The 19,053-nt window shown below is 34.1% G+C and overlaps 2 protein-coding genes across 3 annotated transcripts; one reads left to right on the top strand and one right to left on the bottom strand.

The window, feature by feature from the left end:
- Positions 1–1,499: 1,499 nt before the first annotated feature.
- Positions 1,500–8,240, top strand: LOC149738599 (tRNA-dihydrouridine(20) synthase [NAD(P)+]-like). The gene is made up of 13 exons (XM_089875076.1): positions 1,500–1,718; positions 1,833–1,878; positions 2,060–2,154; positions 2,560–2,603; positions 2,661–2,721; positions 3,250–3,363; positions 3,551–3,708; positions 4,274–4,439; positions 4,815–4,936; positions 6,973–7,119; positions 7,435–7,525; positions 7,592–7,665; positions 8,040–8,240. The coding sequence occupies exons 1-13, from the start codon at positions 1,608–1,610 to the stop codon at positions 8,146–8,148; spliced, it is 1,338 nt and encodes a 445-aa protein (XP_089731202.1). The 5' UTR covers positions 1,500–1,607; the 3' UTR covers positions 8,149–8,240.
- Positions 8,006–19,051, bottom strand: LOC149738598 (sodium channel and clathrin linker 1-like). Of its 2 annotated transcripts, XM_089875067.1 has the most exons (15): positions 18,910–19,051; positions 18,361–18,516; positions 16,403–16,484; positions 15,053–15,170; positions 14,249–14,420; positions 13,707–13,832; positions 13,384–13,494; positions 13,058–13,165; positions 12,684–12,893; positions 12,235–12,429; positions 11,198–11,377; positions 9,977–10,161; positions 9,581–9,695; positions 9,120–9,173; positions 8,006–8,671 (listed from the first exon to the last, which is right to left on the bottom strand). In XM_089875067.1, exons 1-15 carry the CDS (start codon positions 19,039–19,041, stop codon positions 8,498–8,500), a joined length of 2,118 nt encoding a protein of 705 aa, XP_089731193.1. In that variant the 5' UTR covers positions 19,042–19,051; the 3' UTR covers positions 8,006–8,497. The 2 variants fall into 2 exon arrangements, with proteins under 2 accessions (XP_089731193.1, XP_089731194.1); XM_089875068.1 differs by lacking the exon at positions 9,120–9,173.
- Between the last annotated feature and the right edge of the window lie 2 nt (positions 19,052–19,053).

Raw genomic sequence — 19,053 nt, 5'->3', positions numbered from 1 at the left:
CTTCATTACAAAGATTGCGGGTTTTTAAAGTCTCAAATGATTTATTCTCAAGTTCGTCAATCACATTTCCTTACACCAATCAAAATATTTCTAATTGGTCGAATATATAAAAACCTAAACTGCCAGCAAACGGTACTAAGGTACTTATGCTCGCGTAAGCCCTGGCGGTTTATCAAATGTATGATCAAAGACTGCCTTTCATTAACGCCGTCATCACTTCTCAGTTTACTGATTAAAGTTTAACTACCAGCTGCTGTTTTCATTCGGATATACCACAACGAAGTGCGATCCTTACAACGTGTAGATAAGTTCGTGCTTACTGGAACTGGAACGAAATTAGAATGTGCGAGATCAGACATTACTCTCGTGGGAATATCCGCCACAAAAGACAAATGATGGTGGAAAGTAAAAGTGCTTTACTCGCCGATATGATAACACTAACTTCACAAGCACTGGTTGCATGGGAACGGGCGCATCGGTAAAACATATTATGGACTTACTAACTTTGACTAAACCTTGCGCTTGTGTATGCAGCTTTAACAAAATATCTGTTTCATGTCGGCTCTTTTGTATTACGTCATCATTGCCTTGATTTCAGTCCGCTTGTTCCTGTGACGTCACATCCCATGTTCTAAACATAACGAAAACGTCCATTTCCAAACATTGAAGATTGTGGGGAAACAAAACAACTTACAAAGTGAGTTCTTCTGTCGCGTCATCACCACTTCGTGACGTCACATCTTCGATGTTACCTATAGAAGAAATGTACGTGTGATTTAACTTACAAATCCTTTGAACTTCTCATCACTTGAAAAAAAAAACATGAAAAAAAGGTGCGAAGAAAGCGTGAAGAAACGGCATCTTAACGTCACATGTGTGTGTGTCGAAGCGATTCCTGTAACGTAATTATTGCAAACGAGCGAGCCACTGTCATTCGCAATTTTTCGCATCGATTGTAAAATAACCGACGTAAACTGCGGGTAAACCAATGTCATGACGCTCGAGTACCTTGTTTAATATGACAGAGTAAAAAAAAACATCACACGTTTGCTGGTAATGTTATATGTTAATAATAATATAGTAGGGTGGGTTAAGACGGGACTATTTTGTGATGATAAACAAAGAAACATTAAAAGAATTATAAAACAGTATTCTCACGATTTCCACATACCGTTGTTAATTGTTTAGAACTCGATCAGAATATTTGAATATTATGTGCTAAAGTTGTCCCATCTTCTCCCACCCTACTATATTGCCTCCACTACGCTACGTGATCGAAATATTATTTTTTGTGTAATCATTCTCGTGTTTTAAGCTCAGTGTGTTTTAAGCTCAGTTATGAAAGTGTTTGTTTACAAATAAAGGTATAGCTCTGGTTTAAAAAAAAAGAGACGTAAGGAGAAAAGCTATAAAAGAGAAACAAGTTTGAAGCGCTAAGAGAATCAAAGAGGCGAGAAGAGAAAAGAGTGGGAAAATTATCTGCGCGTAGGATATAAGTTTACACATGTGCATGTGTGACAAGCCCCTATTGGGATACAACAGGAATTCAAGTATTTAACGTAGTATTTAATGTATTACTGTATAGGTGCATTGAGCAAAGACTAAACATGGTTTTAGATTATGAAAATAAAGTGATTTTAGCTCCTATGGTTCGAATTGGTAGGTTACCAACTCGACTGCTTGCTTTAAAATACGGAGCAGATATCGTTTATTCTGAGGTAAGCCATCGTTGTTTTTGCTAATTTTAACGAACTTACGGTACTTTATCCTAAATAATAGTGTAGAAATACTGGTCCTTGTCATGTTCTGTTACTTATATAACTTTATTACAGGAGATAATTGATCACCGTTTTATTCGCTGCAAACGATATGTTAATGGTAAGTATTTATTAGGCATCTCTACTACATATACATCACATCAATTGTATGGTACTGTATTCTCATTTATATATGTTTCTAACATAAAAATAGATACAACAGAATCTAGAAAATGATTTTATTTAAAAAATGGAATTACAAACTTTACCAAACTCTTACAGAAATCATTCTTTGCCTTTAGATACACTTGGTACCATAGACTTCATTCTTGATACTGATAGTCGACCATTATTTCGAACATGCAAAGATGAGAAAGAAAAAGTCGTGCTACAGTTGGTGAGTGGTAGAGTGTGGGACATGTTGCGTTTGGTGTATAAACATTTGTAGACATCTCACAGTTAATTTACAGCCACATTTTTTAGACATTTTTTGTGCCCAAGTCAGATATATTTTACTACCGGTATGCCTCTTTATAATATTTCATTTAACTTTTTTTCATATATGTGCGATGTGCCACTACACCTGCTTCTAACCCAAAAATAATCACCCACAGTTACATTTGTGGCAACTCGTAAGGGGAAAAAGGGTGTATGATATAGGACACCAGTGTTATAACAACTCTCATTGTCCCTTTAAGGATAGTTAAGTTATATTCATTCATTCACTTTATCTGGGCTAAGTTGTATAAGCTTATACCGAATTGCAAGGCTGGCATATATTTTAAAATTTCTTAATCTACAGGGAACTTCTGATGGGAAAAGAGCTCTGCAAGCAGCAAAACTTGTGTATGTTGTTTTGGTATAAATTTCAATGTTAATTTATTATGATTTTTTATAATTTAGTGAAAATGATGTTGCTGGCATTGATGTGAATATGGGATGTCCTAAAGAATATTCTACCAAGGTAAGTTGAAGTTAGTTAGGTTTAGAGTATTCTAGTAGTCAGCATTTGTCATACCTGTCAAAATGTTAGTTTCATGCCAATTTGATGCTCCGTCTTGCTACCACTTTGGTGAAAGTGTCTTTGAGCAAAACAGTTAAAATTACAATTTATCCAACCCAGTGGTCCTTTATGTTGTCTAAATTCTCAGCTATACATATAAAATTTAAAACAATAATCCCCCACAAAATTACGTATGTATGTGTCCTGTAGGGCTGTAGTAACTTGCAATCGGGCGCACGGTGTATGAAATAGGGTATCTATGTTTATATTACGAATGTCATTGCACCGCTACATTAAGATAAATATGTTACATTCATTTAAATTTAAAGCAGACCCAATCATTACCAACTAGTATGTTAACTTTCCAAACGAACAGAAATGGTAAAAAATTCACAGTAGAAATAAACATTTCATAACAAAAATTTCCCAAAAAATGTTTCACAATAAAAATTCCACAATAGCCTATTCAATAATTCAACTTTCAAACAGGGTGGAATGGGAGCTGCATTGATTACTCAACCTGAAAATGTGAAAGAAATCTTAACTACCCTTGTGAATGGGTTGTCAATTCCTGTTACATGTAAAATAAGAATCTTACCAGAGGTAAACGCAACTTGCATATGTTATGCTTACCTCATTAAATCATATTTTATATGAATCATAACATTTGCAATCAAAAATTTTAAAATCCCAAAATTTTATGTCTTACCCCTTAATTCAGTAGGCTATTAGTTTTAAAAGAGTAAAATTTATTTTGTTTTTTATTCTGACGTTCATTTTTTAATTTCAGATCGACAAAACATTAGAATTAGTTCGTATCATTGAATCAACGGGTGTTGCTGCGCTCGCCGTGCATGGGAGGTATAAACATGAAAGGCCGAGGCATCCCGTGCATTGTGATGTAATAAAGGCTATTACGGAAACTGTGAAAATTCCAGTCATTGCGAAGTAAGTGAGTATTTTATACTATATGAAAATAAATGTTATTTATCCTCGCATGGCGGGGCAATGACAGTCATTATATCACATGTATTCACCTTATGCCTGCTTACGAGTTACCACAGTTGTAACTTTGTGGGTGATTTTTTTTCTGTGTTCGTGAGAGTTTGGAAAACACACTAATGATAAGTGGGTTGGACCATCGAGCATTGAACCTGGTATTCTCTGTGCACCGTAGCACAGTTGGTTAGCGCGCCTGCCTCTAACCCAGAGCCGCAGAGGTAATGGGTTCAAGGCTCGTCGTTGCTACCATTGTAGGCGTATGTGTCCTTGGGCAAGACACTTAACGGCAATTGTTACAACCCAGTGGTCACTAATGGGTTGTCCAAATTATCAGCCACACATAAAAAATAATCACCCACAAAGTAACATACTTGGTAACTCGTAAACTGGCACGAAGTGTATGAAACATAACACCGGTGTTTAACGACTGTCCTTTCCCGGCCACACCAGGATAAAGTAAGTTACATTCATTCATTCAATATCCAATTAATTGATAACACCATACTCACAGTGGTGGATCAAGTAACATCGCATGTTACGACGATATCGAAAAGTTTCGCGTCTCAACGAACGCATCATCTGTGATGCTCGCAAGAAGTGCTCAGTGGAATTGCTCCGTGTTCCGAAAGGAGGGTCCTCTTCCATTGGATGTTGTCATCAAAGATTACATCAAAATAGTAAGAATAAATTTTGGTTCTTATATTTAAAACTTACTGTATAGTATTTGCTCAAATATGGTGTCTTCACGCGGAGTTTTGTTTCTATTTAAGGTTAAACTTGAAAATAATTAAACATTAATGAATTGTTTGTCTGCTAGGTGTAGCACCACGTTTATTTCTTCCCAATTAAATTTAAATAGTTTTTTTTAATGGAAATTGTGTTTTAAGAACTTTTGTTTTGTTGCTATATCCTCTCTTTTGTTTAAAATATTTTCAAATCTTTGCTACCATAATCAAAGAGACAAATAAAAGTCATTGTTATATTGCTAAAAATTAAAACCGTGAAAAATGGTTAAAAAGTTGATAATATCCTAATACATATTTGATTTATAGGCAATTCAGTATGACAACCATTACATCAACTGTAAGTTCTGCATACTTGAGATGATGCATGAAACTCAGGAAACTGAAGCTGGAAAACAAGTTCGATCCTCACTATCTCTGCATGAAATATGGTAACTATATTCTATAGGGATGTGCTGAAGTTGAAAAAGCTCGGGTTCGCCGAGCGCCGAGCTTTAACGAAAAGCTCGGCACGAGCCCTAGTCCGAGCACCTATGACGTCATCAAGGAGAAAGGCGTACGAGAATGCGTTCCTATTCAGCCGAAAAGCGTCGCTAATCAAAATAATACAGAACACGTGGTTTGCGGTTAAAGACGCGTCTCGTTTCGTAATTTCTACTGTTGCAAAATGTAAAATTCATACAAAAAGTATTTAATTAAAAAAATATATATACTTGTTACAGCCAGTGGCGCAACTGGCAAGTTTCTACGCATGTTCATCTTGGATATGGTAACGGTTATTTACGTCAGAATAAACCTTTACGATCGTTACATCTCAAACGAGATTGTTGAAAACAATCGTGTTTTGTTCGCTTCTATACGATCTGCAGTTTGTGTATAATTTTTGTTTCTGATGATTAGTTTAAATGCAGGTAAAACGCCGATTATGTGAGTTTTAATTGGTGGAAATATAAGAGCGAGGAGCGACGCTATCAGTAAATGGGAACCAACATAAATTGTAATATGATATTACAAAGTATCGTCCCGGCCGAGCTTGGACTGAAGCCAAAAAAACATCGTTTGATGGCACCGCACGAGAAACAGAGTTTCATTACGTCATTTTTCAGGAGAATAAATTCACAACGATTGCTTCGTTTGTTACGTGTGGAATGTACGCTACCGCATGCGTCTTCCTTTATTTCATACGCCGGCGCAGAGTGTAAAAATGTGACGCTGATACACGATGGTTTGATCTCGTGGTTGGTTTGGCTGCCCAATTTGGGCAGTGGGCACACTCCTCCCGATTGTTATATTATGAAACGTCATAATTAATAGTTACCTTGCGATAGGACACCTGACGTAATAATTAAATGAAAAATTGTTCCAATTCCAAGCGAAGGAATGTTATATTGAATGCAACGCGCGTGTGTGTGCGTCTTAGCATTTTCTGGTTGTGTGCGTGTCTGCGGTTAAGGGGGCTGTCATGTGGTTGCAAAACCGTGGTTGCAGCAATTTATAATATTTCATTATAAAAAAGTTAAAGAGTTTTTGGCTTTTTATTTAAAATCTGATACGAAAACATTGGGCGCTCGTGTAATTCGATACCGGCTGTAATTCGATACCGGCAAATTGCTGACGTTGCGATTCGTTACTTGCGAGAGAGCAAATTCACAACGAACGAAAAACAATTAAAGAGAAAGCTACGCTGACTATTCTCGTTATCTCTTAGTAGCTTCACTTTTTTTTCATTTTTGATAATTTTCGCTCTCGCGTACAGCATTATAGCATAAGGCTCGGCGCTCGGCCCAGTTTTTAGCCGAGCGCCGAGCGTCAAAAAAGGAGACGCTCGGGCACGAGCTTTTGAGTTCGGGCTCGGCTCGGCACATCCCTAATATTCTATGTATTTTATTTGTGTTGTGGGTCCACTAAACCTAAATCCCAGACTCTTCTGGGGCTATGGCATACTATAAGACATAGGTATCTGTGATATCTGGACATATTTTTAGAGCCAACTAAATAGCTTTAAATGTACTGCAGTGTAAAATAAACCTTGCATTATGTGAAAACCAAGTGTACCTGGTTGAGTAATGGGCCAACTCAGGCCTAAATCTCAGCTGTACCTCACCCATATATAATAACAATTTCTGGCACTGTGGCATAGTGGTTTGGGCGCCTGACTGTAATCCAGAGGTAATGGGTTCAAGGCACTTTGTTGCTACCATTGTTGGCGTATGTGTCCTTGGGCAAGACACTTAACGGCAATTGATCCAACCCAGTGGTTACTAATGGGTTGTCTAAATTATTAGCCATACAAAAAAAATGTGGCCTGAGGTATATGAAACAGCACCCGTGTTATAACGACTGTCAATTTCCGGCCACGCGAAGATAAAGCAAGCTAGTAGTACCTAATCCATATAAAATAACAAGTACTTGAATTAAAATTTCCAACTTTATATGAAAACCTGTAACCCGAGTCTTATTTCACCAGTAATGCATGGGGTATGAGTGATTATTACATGAAGATGAGATATTCTACAACCCAAGTAACCAACGCACAACCTCAAATGAACGGACAACCAAACAAACGAATCAAATTAGATGATGATGTCATTTCTATGGATATTCAATGTAAACGGTAATTGTTAAAAGCTTGTGTAGCATTCTATTTCTATGATCAAGTGTTGGAGTGTTGTAGTTGTGTTTCAGTAGTAACACATACAAAATGTTATTGTGTTTTTACATATAGTAGGGTGGGACATCTTTTTATTCTATTTTGTCATCCCATTTAGTAGTAAACAAAGAAAATTCAAATAAAAGCCGTATCCTCTCGACTCCCATAGATCGTTGTTAATTGTTTATTACACAATCAGGTTATTTAGATAATATGTGCTAAAGGTGTCTCGTCTTCCCCCACCCTACAATAATTAAAAACATTCTTGTTTCTTACCAGATGTGATTACGATTTAACAAATCAAAGTCCGAAGTCAATTTTATTGGAGTGGGCAAGAAGTAAAGGAATCAAAGAACCAGTTTACACTACAGTAAGACTTCATACAAGCCATTATGCTAATGCCTTATTTTGTTTATTTATATTTCTTGTTTGGCAGTCTTGTCGTGAATCGGATAGGAGATTTTGCTCAATTGTTAAAGTAGATGGGAGGAAGTACACAAATACATTTTGGTGAGATATTATACTGTGTATGATGCATGTATTGATGTCTGTCAACTATGTAGCATTAGTTTCGCAACAGTAGTCATGGTAGTCTGGTACTAAACTTGTAAAGAAATTAAAAGGGTTATTTATACTAATGACCCTGGGCCAACATTGTGCCTTGTAGTAGGAACTTATCTATACAGAAAGAACTTTTGCGTTAATGGGCCATTCGTCGCCTAAATCTTACGACCCATGACGTACTAAGCTGCAGGACGTCATCAACATAGAATAGATTAAGAAAAAAATGCGTTTCGAGTTTAATAAAAAAAAGCCTGATCTGAAACCACCATATGGTATGTGCTACACATTACCAGTATATTAATTCCATTGTATTTTACCAGGGAAAGAAACAAGCGATTAGCTGAACAAGGTTGTGCCATTGTTTGTTTGAGGTCGCTTGGTTTAAATGATGGAAGAAAAGAGAATATTCTAAACCACAACAACAGTTGATGCAAATCACAAAGGAATTGATTTTTACTGATTTTAATTTTTTTAATATTTAGGTTAAATAGGAAATGAAATAAATTGTTCAAGTATTTGCATTTTGTGTGTTTTTTAAAATATTATTTGGACATTTCTGGTTGCCATGTGCAAAAAGGCGATATCAAAAAATTATGAAGTATAAACGCATCACCAACAAGCTAATAAAAATATACTGTTACAAAATCTACTGCAAAATAAGCCAAGCATATATATATTTTGATCTGATACAGTGCCCTATCCTTTCACAGTGCACCTTTTGCACCCATAACACAGCATCGAAGTATAGAAAAATTTAGTATGCATTATTGACGATTTATCAGCTGAGATCTCGCATTGTCATTCGGTTTCTGTGGCCTTGTTGTTCACTAATTGCCTGGGTAGCAGATAACAGTTTGTATTCTGTCTCGTGAAGTTTTGCTCTTAGTTGACGATTGCTTTCTTCAAGATGGTGAATTTTTTCAATTGGAATCGATGTAGGTTTTGGTCCTTGCTGGAATGATATAGTTTAATGAACATGTAATTTTATAATATATAATATTGAAAAAATCAGTTTAGACAACTAGTTTGAAAATAATGTGTATAGTAGAGTAAAATGGGACACCTTTTTTATTTTTTATTCTCGTCCCATTTGGTGATAAACGAAGAAAATTCATTGGATATTATATGCTAATGGTGTCCCTTCTTCCCCCATCCTACTATACTACAAAACAATTCAATGCTGCACAAACTGTGACATAAGATATCACTTACGTTATTAAGTTGTTAGTGAAACTTTGTGTCGAAGAATTATTTACTAAATATTTACAATAAACACAAAAGGCCAAATTTCAATACAAAACATCTTTATGCACTCTGGTTTAGTGACTGTTATTCTCTACAGTCTACAGTTATTAATGAAAATGTGTTGATTAAAATGCTACACTAAGTAAGCATCTCACATTGTTTAAATGTTGTAAAGGTTTCACATTTTCAACTCCTGCGTCTTTACCAAACTGAAATAATTCAAATGTTAAAAACATTTTTGACTCAATGAAAATTTGGATATGTTTAAAGTACAACAGATATGATATCAATTTGCTACAGATTGGCATACACAGAAGCAAAACAAGAGCCTTTTAAGATCAGGGAACTATATGACAACAGTAGATGTGTGGTTCACTTATAGAACACCACATTCATCAAAAAAATCTTGGTTCTAAACTCAAGCTGATATTCTTCAGCAAATACACAAGGAAATTCCTCCAAGTCAATTTAAAGTTCACTTATGAGTTGTTGGGTTTACTTGGCAAATACTCATTAAAGAAAGAGATAAATCAAGCCATTTTGTTTGGTGTTTGACAGATTTAGTTGTGCCTGGCTATTAGGGTAAAACCCAACCCATAAAAAAAAAGTCTCTCACCTTCAATTTGTTAGTGAGATCGTCGCATCGTCGTCGATTCTGGGAAAGTTGAGATTTTAAGTCATGAACTTTTTCTTCATATCTCTCACATGCACTGTTGCTCTCTTCTTTCCATCTTTGTGAAACAAAGGACAATTAAATTTTGCAATCAAGACTGAATTTCTAATACCAGAGCTAGAAGAACTTATGTTAATTCAGAAACCAAATCAAAGAAATATTGCAATTTTGTTTTATGACGTCTTTCTAAAAACAAAATGAAGGGGTGGTGTACCAAGTTTAAAAAAGAAAAAAAATTTTTTTAATAGGGGGATTGCGACTCCTGCCCAGAATACCACCATGTATTGAAATTGAAACACATTTTTTATTACAATATATAAAAGACAACCATCACAATACCTTGCTGTTATCCTCTGTTGATCAGCGAGCATTTTATGAAGTTGTCTCATTCCTTCTCTGCTCGTCACATCGGAATTCTTCAGTTTTATTTCAAGTTGTTTCTTCTCCCGTTGAAGTGAATCTCGACTTACAGAAAATTCCTTCACCGCGTTCAGACGAGCTAACCTTGCTTCTTCTTTTAACCTCTGTTTAATCATTAAAAGTTATTGCGAAGATAATATCCAATATTTTTTATATTATGTTTTACCAACTCTTTTTAAAACAACTTCAAAACTTATTCTATTTGCTGTAAATTAATAGAGTTTTTAAAAAATTTTATTGATTACTTTTACTATTTCTAATGAATGTAAAACAATTTTTTTTCGAATTTAAATAAAAAACAGAGAGTTATAAGCGGGTTGTCTGTTGTTCCTTGACACAAAAGTATGTGGTTTATTCTATTTTGCCATTATAAACCACACGTCTGGAATAACAACCATTAAATAATAGAAAGTTTGAGTTAAACAGACATCCTTGTTATACATAAAACTTTACAAATAAAAACCTTAAATCATGCTATAACAGCGGTTCCGAAACTTTTTAAAAATTTTGCCTGGTAGAGACTTGGCAATTACTTTGATATTTCGCAGCCCTATATAAATCAAAGAATGCTTTTGGATAAAAGCAAAAACCACAACAAAAGAAAAAGCAAAATCTATTAAATACAGTAGGCTGTTTAATGGAATGGGTGCACTTGTTTTTATCAATGTTTAGTTTTGAATTACAATCATTGCTTCATTGCGGGCCCTCTAAACTTGCTGTTTGGACCAAAGTTGTTCCGCAGACCATAGTTTGGGAACTACTGTGCTATAGCCTCAAGTTATACCACATAAAATTAAAATATACTGTTTTCAGATTTATAGCAAAACATACGTTGCATAACTATGAGATATGATACATGTATATTTACCAATATAAAGCACCTGTACTGATCTGGTGCTACGAAAACGTAACCAACAAAAATGAAGTCCAACCACTAGTTATTAATATGAGATTCTACTAGAATAAGAGACTGACGATGCCATTAAGGCGAAATATATTTCTCTATTAATAAATAGTGGTTGGACTTGATTTTTGTTTGTTACGCTTTCCTAGCACTAGATCATTACTGTATTTTACTATACAAGAATCGTTCAACTATATGAACATCTGATCAGGGTCAGATTCGCGAAGTCAAAGTACCTGTACGTCTTGTTTTTGTTGATTGACAGTTTCTGTGAGATGAAGACGCTCATGTTGTGATTCCTCCATCTCGCGTTGCAACCTCCGGACTCTTTGATCCAATCCTTGATTCAATGATAAAAGTCGGAGTCGATCATCCTCCGTTTCAATCTTCGCTCGTTTAATTTCATCCTGAAGTTTCTGTGGAGGATACAATTAAATAATCAACATCAGCAACTTCTAATATATATATGCTTAAAGTTAAACTATTTACCGATTTTGTTGAATCTAATTAGAAAAGCCTTTAAACAGCTTTGGGCCTTTTTAAATAAGAAAGTTAATTCAAAAAGTTAAGTTAAAGAAAAAAAATATAGAAGTTGAATAATTTGTAATTTACAAAAAAAAGAGAAATGGGTTGGTCATTTAAAAATTTGTTTTCAATGGGTAAAATGTTTTTGTTAATAAACGAAACACAACGGTTGGACTCTGTACTCGATATTCAACAGTGGATTGTTAAATTGTGGGCCATGGCTTTTCAACAAATTTTACCACAACCTCATAAATTTAAATTGAGCAAATTAAACCATAAACTTGTCACTAAGATGGAGCATAAAAACAATTGACTTAAAAACTAACTTACATGAACCCATGAGATTTAATAATTTAAAATACAGAAAACACGGATTTTTTTATAAATATGCATAAAATATACATTTTCAGTATTACCAGTAACACATACAAAAACAAAAATGTTTGTTCCTCTTTTCTTAATTAAAACAATAAAGAAAAAGTTACAAAAATAACCATTAAAAACGCCCTTATGGTAAAAAGGTATTTCAAACAAATAAAAAATCTAGGTGCTTGGTGCAAATAATTTGTTATTAAAACCTTTAATGCTATATTGCTTAAATCAATTTATTATACTGTTTAAGTTCAAATTTATTACTAATAATTTGGGTTTTGAATTTTTTAAATTTTCGGTTTTCAAATTTTTTAACTTTTCGGTTTTCAAATTTTTTTTTTTTTAAAACCTAGGTACAAACATAGCCCAGTGATACCTGAACAGTGATCATTGCATCATCTTTCGCTCTCTCTGCGATCAGTGTCCTCCGCTGGTACTCCTCAATCCTCCCATCTTCCCTCGTCTCCTGTCGTTGCCGTGACAACGAGTCCATCTCTTCCTCCACATCACGCTTGGCTCGCTTCGCACGGGCGACTTCGGATCGGAGGTTCGTGATTTCAAGTTCCATTGTCTGAAAAAATGTAAGCGTGAAATCATTTATTATTTAACAGACACGACACCGACAGGAAAATAGACAAGGAATTGGAATTTGTTTTCTTTGGAAAGCAAGTTGACAGGGTACATACATGATCTTGTGCCTAAATTTTTATCACACTGAAGAATCAGCGGGAAAGTTTACCGATGTATCATGTAACAGTAATGGTGTGACAGAATTATTCATGATTATGAAGATCTTCACGTGAGATTGTATCACATGACACTCACCTCAATCTCATTCATAAGTCGTTGTATTTGGGCATTTGAATGACCTTTGACCTTCTCGACCTCACGTGCGACTCTCTCACCGACCTCATGCACCAAAATCTCCATGGCTGCCGAGGAATTCTGAAGAGCTTCTTCCTTTTGTTTCTCTCTCACAATGGCGGCATCTCGTTCCAGGACCGCGTCATCCAACCTCTGAGCACTTTCCCGGATCTTTAACAAAATGATTATTTCTTCACAAATAAGGTAAAATAAAGAAAACCCTAATTTCTGAGCAATATTTCCAGAAATAATAATTTAAAGGAGAAATAATAGCATGTAATGTTTCAAACATATACATTGGAATAAATTATAATATTGCCAAAAATAAACCTCACCTGCATAAGGTAGTTCATTTCTTTTGCATCCACTTCCGAGTTGGTTTTCTCCAAAGCGCACACATGAATTTTTAATGAGTCCACTTGCGACTGCAGCTCTGTATTTGACTGGAAAATGTAGGTTAATGCATTATGTTTATGTACATTAATGCATAATGTTTTTTTTTATAAAATGGTTTGAATCTTGGATTCGAAATTCTGTAATGTGTAATTGTGTATCCCTAGCCATGGCACAATGCAAATAGCTGGTCTAAATAAAATTGAAAGAATTTGTTGGAATAATTTAATTTTCCGCTCAACTAGGTTGAAACTTGTTTCACACAAACCTGTAACGCTTGAGCGAACTTGCTTTCCACCTCGGCAAGCACAGTTTCTAATTGTTGATTTTCGATAAATTGGTTTTTACACTTATGCTCAAACTTTGTTTTTTCATCGTCCTAAATTGAAAAAATTGAGATTCATGAAAAAATGATATATTACGATAAACTGTCACGTTAATTTTTATCCAACATTGCCTATTATCAAGTATACCAGTTATACTAGCATCCTAACAAAGTGTAATACAATAAAAAGTAAGATAATTTTCAAATTACATTAATCAATTATATAAACCATAAACCAAAAGATCAAAAAATGAAGCTTTACATACCAGGTGTTTAATTCTCGATTTTAAAGAATCAATTTCAATCTTGGATTTCTCCTCTTTGAGTGTGGCATCTCTGACCAATTGCTTTGATTGACGTAGCTGCTCATGACAACTCTTCAGTTCGCTTGCCTGAATAAATAAGTGGTAAAAAATCAATACTCATACCATTATTCATTAGGCAATAGTTAAAAGCTCTATATCAGGGGTTCTTAAACTTTTTTCATGCTTTACACTTTTAACAAAGATGCTTATCAGATTTACCCACAATATGTAATATGGCGCTCATTTAGTAAAGTTATATTTAATGCGACAATTGCGTTAGCTTTTTAGCAACGAGTTGTTTAATGTCTAGGTAAAGTACTACAACTGGTCAATTGTCACATTTTTTCTGCCCCATCAACTGATGTGGATTTTGATTGGTAGGTTATTTACCCTCAGGCCTCTATATACATGGAATTCACCCCTAGGGGTGAATTTACCCCAGTTTAAGAAAAGCTGCTCTATATGCAATTTTGACTTAATATAAATTGGAAATTTAATATTACCTGCTGTGTGGTGGCCACTATATACTCTTGATTTTCCTTCAGATAACCTCCAATTGTAAGTTGCATTTGAAGATTTGCATCGGTGAGTTTTTCATTCATTTCTTTCGTTTCATGAAAGATTTTTTCCCTTGCCTTCGCATGAGCTTCTTCCTTTGCCCGCTCTTGCCTCACTCTAAACATCAATATATAATATATGTATAGCAGGGTGGGGAACAGGGGACACCTTAAGCACATATTAAACAAATACCCAGATCGTGTTTTAAATAATTAACAACTTTCTATGGGAGTCGTGAGGATAACAATTTATAATTCTTTGAATGTTCTTTGTTTACTACTAAATGGGACAAGAAAATAGAAAGAAAAGGTTTCCGATCTTCCCCCCACCCTACTATATACTACATGTACAAATTTCTTACATACGCTACTTGTAAGCAAAAACAGTAGACATGTTCTCTGAAGCTTTATGACATAACAGTAACAAACTAAAAGCCTGACGCATTACTAATACTATGCATAGAAGATTATTAGATTAATACTCGTTCTATTCTGTAAGGGTGAGATCCTACAGCAGGACAACCCATAAGAGTAAGACCTTCAATTTAGGCCAATGTTAGTGTATTGCCATTACCCAGGATAGCGGTCACATCATTTATTGAGCTACTTTTAAACACGATTGTACATTTGTACATTATATATCTTTTTAACTACTTACACAAATAAAAGATTTATAAACGCTATTGACTGCGTAATAAAAAGCAATTGTTAAATGTTGGCATGCATAATGTGAACAATCTTATCTAGTACCTATCTAAATGTTTAATCGTTTCCTTGTTCATTTCGATGGCAGCATCTTTTTCCGCAGTTACCAATTCCAGTTGACTCTGCAAGTTTTTCAACAGCAGGTCATCCTGTATGGGAGAATCTGAACAAAATATGAAATATTTTGATTTACATTTTATATAATACTGTGGGGTAAGATGGGACACCTTTAACACATAATATCCCACTATCCTGATTTTGTTTCAACCAATTAACAACGGTCAATGGAAGTCAGAGCATATATATTTTTATAACTTTTAAATATTCTTTGTTTACTACCAAATAGGACAAGAAAATTTAAAGTTAAAAGTTGTCCCATCTTCCACCACCCTACTATATCTTAAATAAAACCATAAAATGCAGAATAGTTTTATATTAAGTTTTCTATTTTTTAAGTTACCACAACAGATAGCCTATTGAATTGTTTATTTTGGATCATGTTATCAATTACATGATTTGTAGTAGTTTATTTATTATGAGGGTGACTAATATGTCAATCACCAGATCTTAATTGGTCGACTGCTTCTATATTTATATTACTCTCGCATGGTCTCATGTTAAGTGACAAATAACACACAAGTGTCATTGGTAAGGGCTATTATATCAAACTGGATGAATAATAACAACTAATAATAACGCACTTATTATAAATACTTAATAATAAATATATTTATATATATATAGATTAATCATGACAGGTTCCCAAACTCTTGTTAAACTGCCAAAATGTAAAACTTCCATTTGGATACAACCAAAACATATCATTTGTAATGATAATAAACTGTAAACAGTAATACAACTTACAATATTTGATATTCAAACTTGTTTAAAAGTCATTAAAACAAGCTTTTGTGTTTAATGTTTATATGCTAACTCGAGAAAAGAAATGCTAAACAAGCTTTTCCTGGACTTAAAATACCTCAGACTTTAAGGACAAAAAACCGCAGAGTCTACTAAGAAGCAGACAGCCTTCTTGACCCCATTATGGGAACCAGGAAATGCAGACAGGGTTTAAGGGGAAATTGTAAATAAAAACTTGTACGAAGTAATGTTAACTAAATTAGTCTATTTTCTACCTTTATTGTTTTACAAACATAAGACTTATATATATTTCAACTGTTTGTTGTTCCACTATGACAAAATTATAAATATACCTCACATTTAGCAGTTAAAGCAAGCTAATTATATTTATTTATAATTTATATTAACATTTAACCAAAAATCAAAATTGATAACAAATAAAAACTAAATGAAACATTAAACGATTTTTCACAGGAATAGCATGTTATAAACACCATAATAATAATGTTGTTAAATGTTTGAAACAACTCTTACCCAGACCATCTGCTGCCTGAAGCTGTTGTTGCACTACTTCATTTAACTCAGCATGCAGCCTTTCATTTTCTTCAGTAATAACCTGAGATCAATGTATTATATTCAATTAAAAACATATAAATATATTATATAGATGTATAATACATATTATTATACATATATATATGTAGGGGAGACCGGGGATGGTTTGGACGTTTTTAAAAATTGCTAATATTTTTTTTATGTGCGTCACATGAATTTAAATGTTAGTTTGTTGTAAAGGGTAATCCTTTGCCGAAAAAGGATAGAAGAGTGGCTTGCCAAAGCAAACTAGAAATGTATGAAAAAGGTCAAATTCCTAAGGCTCTCAAGTGTCCGATGTTACCCCGGTACCGGGGTAACATCGGACATGACCGGGGTCATCTCGGACAGTATACGTTTTTTGGTTTTATTCAACAACGCTGGTAAAAAAGACTAACGAAATAATAACGAATCATCTTATATACAATGTCGACTAGGCCCCTGTCTGTACGTATCCATCTTCAATAATTGAAAAAAACATTTTTTTATTTGGTCGCTTTAAGCATACTCTTCTGTCGTTTTTCGTTTAAACGTTCTTACTAATTTGTATGATCTAAAACTATTGTGAGCATACAATATAATAAACTTACCAACCCGGAATACGTCGGACAACATGTCCGACGTTTCCCCAGACACGTGGCGACGTAAAAAAAGGCAAAAACATAGCCGCCTGTTTACCCCCTGCTTAAAATCTACGTTTGCTTATTGAAGTGTTGCTTCTAAACTACGACTTCCACCGCAAAAGAATTACTTTCGGCTCTCAGCGACCGAACTATACCCTTACAACCCAAAACTTAAAAGTTGATATTTTTGTTAAACCTCCTTTTTTTGTTTTAACTAATCGGTTGAACTACGCATGCCCCCAAACAGTATCTTGATTTGAAATGGAAACATTAAGATTTGTTAAAAATGATATCACAATACTCTATTGTGATGTCATGTACAAGGTCCGAACTATCCCAGCGTCCGAAGTATCCCCGGTCTCCCCTATTAATATAATGATTATAGAACTGGAAAAAATTAAATGCGACAAGCCGATCTTAATAATACTAACAGAACTTTGAGCTTAGTTTACTACTTTTTACAGTTATTTATAAACATATTATATTAATAAGTTTAGGCTATATATTAATAATATGGGCTATATAGCCTATTGCCTATATATATATAAAAAAAAAATTTTAAAAAGGTTTCTTTACTTTACATTGATAAAAGAGTATCCACTATTTTATTCTTAAAAATTTCGTCCACATTTTAGGAAAAATTTAAGAACTAGATTTGAAAAGCTTGTGGCTTATTTATGGACAACTGATGTTTATGCAAAAAAGCTGAACAAATCAGGGTAAAAGAATTTAAAAATGATTGCTAAATATGTTTAAGTTTCTTGACAAAACTTTTCTCAGTATACAGTATAACATGTAGATTGTAGAACATGGGGTAGGCAAACAGAAGTTAAGTAAACTTGCTCTTACTTCGTAAGAGTGCATGGGACTTGTTCACATACATTGTAAATTGAAATATTTATCAAGTAGGCATGATTCATACATTCCAAACACGTGTTCAGGCAGTAAAACAGACTCTGTCTATCCATTGCTCATACTCTAGACAGGACACGCTTAAGAGTCCAAGCTAGCATTAAATCATCAACAAATTAACCACACAGGTTTAGTTACAAACCAACTTACAGCTATTAGCTACCTCAAAATGTGAACCAACTCAGAAAATTATTTTTATAGTAATATGAAACTTAAGGCCAATTATGTTGGGTCAAAACATTTTTACATTATATTTAATGTTTGTGTTTTTACATTATTCAATTTTTACATTTATATATTTTTTAAAAGGTCTGTTTAATTTTTTATATATTACTCCATTTCATGTAGTGTTAAAGTTCCCACCTTTAACTTGTTGGCTGATTCATTATTTTGTTCAGTGATCTGTGAAAGTTGTGCCACAAGGTTGGCGAGGTGGGTCTCATATTCTTGAATTAATGGAGATAATAGAGATGGATCTGTAAGCCATGGAGCTGATAAGCCTTCATCTAATCCTGTTAGCTGTTGAACAGATTAAATGTATTTTAAACATTAAGAGTCAAAAAAAGGTTTGAAAATATTCAAAACATTAGGAAATTGAGAATGATAAAACAAAGTTTGAAAATGCCATAAAAAGTAATTGGGATTGGAACATTTACACACGACATTCATGAAATGAATAAAACTTATTTATCTTGATAGGGCGGGGCAACTGTTAAATAACAAGGGTGTTTTATTTCATACACCTTGTTCCTGTTAGTGATTTACAACATAAGTAACCCCCTTTGTGGGTGATTATTCTTTTATGTAGTAGGCCTGACAATTTAACAAACCACAAACACAACATGCATGTTCCATTAACAATTTACTTATTTCGGTATGAACAAAAAACAAAATCTACACTCCAATGCTTACCAGTTGATCGGTATTTGGATTAAGAGCATCAGCGCCTTGGTATTTTGACAGTACAGCATTTAAACGGTGAACTGTTTGTCGTAGAAATACAAGCTCATTTAGAGCACTAGAATTTCTATCCGAATCTTCCATTTAAGTGTAACT

The sequence above is a fragment of the Ciona robusta genome, chromosome 3, assembly GCF_009617815.1.
Source record: "Ciona robusta chromosome 3, ASM961781v2".
NCBI classification, from domain to species: Eukaryota; Metazoa; Chordata; class Ascidiacea; order Phlebobranchia; family Cionidae; genus Ciona; species Ciona robusta.
Note: the sequence above shows the minus strand (reverse complement) of the source record. Positions and strands in the feature narration are given on the sequence as shown.

Bases quoted from the DNA above. Each gene is read 5' to 3' on its own strand.
- LOC149738598 (XM_089875067.1), bottom strand. From the start codon at position 19,041: ATGGAAGATTCGGATAGAAATTCTAGTGCTCTAAATGAGCTTGTATTT. The intron at 14,421-15,052 runs GTACTAGATAAG...ATTGATGTTTAG, and splicing joins ACGATTAAACATTTAGATAG to AGTGAGGCAAGAGCGGGCAA. The intron at 13,495-13,706 runs GTATGTAAAGCT...TTTTCAATTTAG, and splicing joins AATCGAGAATTAAACACCTG to GACGATGAAAAAACAAAGTT.
- LOC149738599 (XM_089875076.1), top strand. From the start codon at position 1,608: ATGGTTTTAGATTATGAAAATAAAGTGATTTTAGCTCCTATGGTTCGA. The intron at 3,709-4,273 runs GTAAGTGAGTAT...CCATACTCACAG, and splicing joins AAAATTCCAGTCATTGCGAA to TGGTGGATCAAGTAACATCG. The intron at 4,937-6,972 runs GTAACTATATTC...TTATTTCACCAG, and splicing joins CTATCTCTGCATGAAATATG to TAATGCATGGGGTATGAGTG.